Consider the following 6,346-nt stretch of genomic DNA (forward strand, 5'->3'; position numbering starts at 1 on the left):
GGCTGGGAGGTGCTTCTGGAAGGCACGGGGAGGGGTAGGGGTGGGGCTGCCCGGTGCTGGTCCGTGCAGGGTTCGCCCTGATCTTACTGCTGAGGAGACTGTCGAAGTTGGAAGCGTCTCTTTCAGTCCTCCAGGCAGCGACGGGGCCGGAGGAGACTTGAGACAAGCCCCTCTCCTGTTGCTGTTGGATTTGTGCTGGAGGCTGTGGTGACCTGCTTGGTGCTGCCTGCAGCAGTAGCTCTACACCAACAGGTGTTGACTTCCAGGGGACTTCTCTCAAGGTGAGATCTTCTCTAGAGCACCCTGGGGTGCCGATGTGACATGGCTCCATATAACTTGGTGATTGAACGCAAAAATGCTTCTTTGATCCTGTTCATGGGGTGGGCCCGTGGCCCGTTGTGCTGGCAGGAGGTAGAAATATGATGGGGTTTTCAGATGGTACTGGAGATCCATCTGTTGCTATAGCTGTAAAAGCCCCAGAGTCTGCTAGGGAGAGTTAGGTCTGCTTTTTCCTCCTGTTGATGTTTCTTTTGTACCAGCCAAAATTATCTTGGAAAAGCTTTTTGATGTTTCGGGAGCTTAGCTAAGGCATCACCTTCATGAAGGGTGCTTGTTCTGGCATTTTTAATGTGTTCAGCAGCTGCATCCGTGGTGTCAGGGGAGTGAACTAGGTGAATCTCAGTACCTGTCCAAAAAGAATCAACATTATAGATGTATAAAAAGCTAATGAGGAAACAGGAGGGGGCAGCAGTAAACATAACGGAGCTTAGCCAGTGCTTTGATGCGTAAGCCTTCTTTAAGTCATGGGGATAAGTTGTTCCTGAGAATGTGAGTTTGGGCAACATCTTGGAGTGCACCACTGCTCCATTCACCTGTTGTCACACAGCTGGCTGTTGAGTTCAGTTGTGTGTCTGCGATTAGAGTCCCACCAACTTAACATCTCAACAATTTATTTGCTTGAAAATTTGCTTCAGATACCGTAGTGTCTCATCTGAAGTCTCTGTTAGTCTTTTCATTTATCGATCTTTAAACCGTGTTTTTACGTGTTGTTAGTTTTCTTTATTCAAGGGCCATGTGTGTCTGCAGCTCTGAGCAAAAAATCACACCTGCCATATGGTTAAGCATTTGAAAAAGGGCTCAGAAACATGGCAGAATTTCCCATCCTTGCATATGATCAACATTCACTGAATGTGGACCTCGAGTATCTGGCTATGGCTTTGAAGTCAGATCTTGTTCTGAGAGGGAAGTTGGACTAGAAATCACTGATCCCTTCCAGCCTTATTTTTCTGGTTTTCTCTTACACATTGCGTTCTTCTTGAGAACCCAGCAGGTTACTTCGGCCACGAAGCAACCAAGTCCTTTTTGCAAGGATCACAGAGTTACTTTCTCTCATGCATAATCCATCATATGAGGTCTATTGGATAGAGGCCTAATATATGGTGTGCAGGTTTTTAACAGCAATCCTCAACTGACACAAATGATTTATAAGGATGCTGCAAAAGGCTGGATTTTACTCCAAACACCATGGTTTAAAATATTAGCTGAACATTCAGTGGAAATCTCTGGATACACTTACCTTAAATCCTTTGACCTGAGTATGTGCTTCCCTGAGTTTGTTACCTTGCCATGATTTCTGCAACTGTTACTTAACATTGTTTTCTGTGATTTCACATGCCATGGTTATTGCTAGTGATCTGCCCACAGGCTGTAGTAGTTTTTCACTCAAGAGGTTGTGGTGCTGCTTCTTGGCTGCTAGTCCAGGCTAGTTTAGGAATGGAAAAGGGAGAAAACAGCTACATAGAGGTCGTCTCACCCAGGGAAGGCAGTGAATAATGACCAAAAAGTGGAAGTCAGAGACCTTGGCTGGGCAGTTTGAAAGCTAAGAAACATGTTTTTGTCATATGTCAAACCTGAGTTTATTCCTCCTTTTTTGTTTGCTGCAGGTTCTATAACAACTGGTAATCTAGTTGGAATCTGCTGTTACTCACTCACCTAGAGAATTTCCTATTTTGATCTGCTTCCGAGTATATTTCCAAGTATATTGAAAGAGATGAAAAAAGGACCAGAAATCGGTGCTTGTCTCCTTGCTGCTCCAGGCAATTTAGTGGAGTCAAATCCAGACAATAACAGCAGCAATGGAGCCTCGGCCAAAGAGAAAAACATGCTTTCCTCTGCTGCAGAACTGGAAAACGTACAGCTGCAACCCAGCAAAGAAACATCCAGAAAAAAACTCTGTGGCTATTTAAATAAGCTGGGCATCAAGGGCCCAATCAAGACCTGGAAGTCTCGCTGGTTCTTTTATGATGAAAACAAATGTCATTTACTGTACTACAGAACTGCACAGGACATAAACCCTTTGGGGTCTATTGATCTCTCCAGTGCCAGCTTTGACTGCAAGGTGGAAAATGGGGAAGGGGTTTTTGAGATCAGAACACCAAGCAGAGTCTTCACTTTGAAGGTAATGGACAACATCTTCTTGTGGAGGCTGTACTGGAATATTCCCAATCAGGACAGGCACAACTCTGTTAAGATATCTCTTAACTTGAGTTTCACTTTGGTCCTCCCAGCCTGCATTATTACCATAAACTAGTCCTAAACTACTTGCATTGTTTTGGCAAAACTCCCTGTGAGATGACCACTGTTTAACAGAAGTAAAAGTCTTGCTGGGTGTTGAATTAAAATCGTTGCAGAGTCCTGCAGTCCACATGTAGTTCACTGGACAGAAATGAGCTCCCCTGTCTAAAATGGTTGCTCCAGAAGGAAGTTCTGCTAGATTTTTATCTTTCTGAAAATGGCTGCTGTGGATAATTCCTGGCTAATACAATTGTGACACTTCTCCTTAGCCTTGGAGTATAGTAAAACAGAAAGTCTTTAAAAGGAGATCAGTGGTCCACTGAGATTTTGTTATCAAGGGCATGCTGAGGATTTACTCTGTCCTCCCAAATCAGTGTTAAGGCCAGAGAATATATGGTGGGCTTGACACAGGTGGTCCTTGTTTCTGCTGACTTGGGCAGCAAAGGTCCTTCAGGATATGTCTCATGCTGACGGGATTACTGCCTTTCCTGTTTTGTGTTGTGTTAGGCAATCAGCAAACAGGCAGCAATGTACTGGCTGCAGCAGCTACAAACGAGACGCTGGGACTTTTGCAATGCTCAACGCAGATTTCCTGTGGGCAGCTCCCAGCTTGTGAATGAATCCCTGGCTGGCAGAACAAGTAGGTGACACATATGTCAGTCTTTCTTTTGCATTCACCAGCTCAGTGATAAATGGTGCTCCTCATCTACAAGTGGGCATAGGTTTTGGCCAAGTGTCTAAATGTAGGTGCCAACTATCAATGCTTGGTTGATGTTTGCAGCTTCTGGTTTTATTATGGATGAATGTGAAAGGACTATCTCCTAATCCACATCACGTGGTTGGGGATTCCCAGCTATCTTATGATCATGAATTCCCTCTTGATTTTCTCATGCATGTGAAGTATGCATGTTTGGTATACCCCTTTCCTCTTGTGAGGCCTGTGAAATTTACAGCAAGCAAGTTTTTTTCCCAGAAATGGTGAGATGAAGATGTGCATTCCTAGTAGTGGGTATACACAGACCAGTGGCCCAGGGGAGGGTACAAGCAGGTTGTCCACCTGTTTGTTTATGACTAGATGCACATTTTATCTTAAACTAATAGCCTGCTCTTTAGTAAGTGTCTGCTCTGAAAAGTTCTGGGTACCTTGGCCTTGTGCTACAGCAGGCAATACTTAAGTAACAAGCTCTTTTTGTGGAATGTTACCTGCACATTAAAACCATCAAACACTGTTTGGTATGGGCAAAAAGAACACCATCTTCCTTCCTTATTCTCTTAGGTAGTTAAAGTTTGATTGTTTAAGGTTAGTCATTCTCATATAAAAAGGGTTGAAGTTACTTAATTGTCCTTGCATAAATGACTGCATTTGTACATGGAACCTTCTGTAATTTGACCTAAAACTAAGGAAACCTGCTCTGCTGTCCTTGTTCCATCTGTCCAGCTGAACATGCAATGTATAGCTGCAGTAAACTGCTTGGCTGTCATGTTACATGAAGAAGCCAAGGGCAATGGAATTCTGTCTTGCTCACTTGCTTCTTTTGTCCTCATTTGGTTTTACATAGATGTTGACAATGAAGACTTTCTGCCTCCTGTGAAAACACCAACAGAAGCGGTGGGTTTAAAGGCAGCATCTTTGCCTGCACCTCAGACATCTACTGCTTTGCAGAACATCTCCCTTAAGCACCCTTGGACAGAGATACAGTAAGTGCATGAGGAGAGCTGCAGTGGTTGACATGCTGGCCTTCTACTTTGTGCCTTCCTTCTCTGCCTCATGTTATGTGAAATGCAGCTCTTGCCTAGGGGGAAGAGCCATGAAGCAGCTTTCTGAAGGATACTACAGAATCACAGAATCATTCTGGTTGGAAAAAGCCTCTAAGATAATTGAGTCCAACTGTATCCTAACTACCAGCCATTAACCTAACTCTACCGAGTCCAGTGCTTAAACCATGTTCCAGAGCATCATGTCTACATGATATTCCAGGCGATAATAAACTTCCTGCCAGAGGATCTTTCACAGCCCCCTCAATGCATTTCACATAATCTAACTCTCCTAGCAAAGATAGCAGCAGACCTAGAGCTTGGTGAAGCTTTCTTCAGTGCAGGTAGTGGTTTGCATGCACATGGGCAAGTTGAGCTGAACTCTAGGCTGGGGATAGAAGCCCAGTAGCACTTCCCAGTGATTTCAAAGGACCTGGAATGTAGTGCACTCTGTAAAGCATGAATTCCAAGCCAAAGGTGTTTGAACCTGTAATATGGCCCAGCACTGCACAGCTTGCTACTCCTTACAGAGTTTCAAGCATGTCAGTATTCCTACTGCCTGCAGTGACACTGCTGTCTGCAATTCGGGGCTGCCTTGAGCAGTTACAGTTGCACAAAGGCAACCCCCATCAGTATCTTCTAGGTTTGTGCCAGTCACTTATTTACATATACCCCAAAATGTCTAAGTGACCACAGTTAGAGTAGGTAGCCTGGCACTTGCCGAGTGTTTTTGGTGGGCAGGTTGGCTATAGTTTCTTATCACCACTACTGTGTCTACAATCTGATACCAATGGGAAGAAAGATCCCCGATGGGACCAAAGAGGGTCAGAGTCAGCTGTACTATTTTGCAGGCTTTGCATTCTCTCCTTCTCTCTTCAATTAAAAATAACATGATTGTATCTCCTCCTCCCTCCCCAGCTTTGCTTTTACTAGCCTGGATAACAGTTGCCTCTTTTCAGCTTCAAATTGTATTGCTCCCCTGGTTCTGTGAACATTTCTCCAGGCTCTGTTAGTATCAGCCTGGGTCTTCATGAGTGTAGCATGCCTGATCTAATTTCAGTTCATTAGATCCCTGTCCTGCTGCTGACTTGAGTTAAAACAAAGTGCAGTATGAGACAGAGAAAAGTAGGAAAGTTGCAACGGACAAGTGCCAACTGCAGACCACAGGGGATGAAGGTCTGCTGATTTTATGTGCCAATATGTTCTCTGAGGTCAGAAATGTCTGCTGTGGAGTCTTATAGTAAAGAAGCAAAAGGAGAACAATATCTAAATGCCAACTTAATTTACAGTTAGGAAGCAGCTGACACTGAGCCTTTTGCAGATCTCAAAACAAGGGCCTTGTTTTGTTTTAGCTTGTGGACAACACAGGAGAAGAAAGGAAAAGACCTGTACAGAGACAGGCAATTGTCTCACTTTCCTGTACAGGTTTTACAGAAAATACTTGTGCATTTGTGGTTCTGCATGAAGCTGTAAAGTCATCCCTTGGTGTTTCTGGCAATATCTGATAGCAGTGCCTGTTACAGGCTGTTTCTGGATCTGATTGGAATTTTGTTCCTGAATCTCTTTACTGCATCAAATTCTATTGAGTTTGCTGTGGCAACATTATTAAATGTGGTTCAGAGCACAAGGACTGTGGCTGCTTTAAATGTCATAATTGTGGCAATTTTGGCTGTGTTGTAGATAATTCAGGTAACTGAGCTTTTTTTGGCACCTGGGAATTTCCATAGTGAGCTAAGGAAGGGAAGGGAGGGAGTGGAGGAAGAAGGAGAAGAGGGAGAGAAAGGTGTTACATGATTGATCTACTGTTACCTTTGATCCTTCTCTCCAGCCAGAAGCATTTATGTATAGGTCTCAAGCACATGGGGAAAAATCTCCAGCTGATTTACATTTCTGTGCTGGTAATGATTTTGTGGCATCTTTCTGATTTACACCAGTTCAGACCTTGCTCCCCTCAGATCCAATAGTGCATTGAGCAGTTAATTTTTTCAGCACATGAAGGAAACAAGTTTTGGGAAGA

At 43.9% G+C, this 6,346-nt stretch overlaps 1 protein-coding gene across 1 annotated transcript in view; it reads left to right on the forward strand.

Moving 5' to 3' along the window:
- The first annotated feature begins 2,050 nt into the window (after nucleotides 1-2,050).
- Nucleotides 2,051-6,346, forward strand: part of TBC1D2 (TBC1 domain family, member 2) — a 16,043-nt gene continuing 11,747 nt past the window's right edge. Inside the window, exons 1-3 of the mRNA XM_010001007.1 lie at nucleotides 2,051-2,458; nucleotides 3,082-3,214; nucleotides 4,134-4,272. Coding sequence (XP_009999309.1) covers nucleotides 2,051-2,458; nucleotides 3,082-3,214; nucleotides 4,134-4,272 — 680 coding nt within the window. The remainder of the gene's footprint in view (nucleotides 2,459-3,081; nucleotides 3,215-4,133; nucleotides 4,273-6,346) is intronic.

Source organism: Chaetura pelagica, unplaced genomic scaffold, assembly GCF_000747805.2.
Source record: "Chaetura pelagica isolate M959 unplaced genomic scaffold, ChaPel_1.0 scaffold126, whole genome shotgun sequence".
NCBI classification, from domain to species: Eukaryota; Metazoa; Chordata; class Aves; order Apodiformes; family Apodidae; genus Chaetura; species Chaetura pelagica.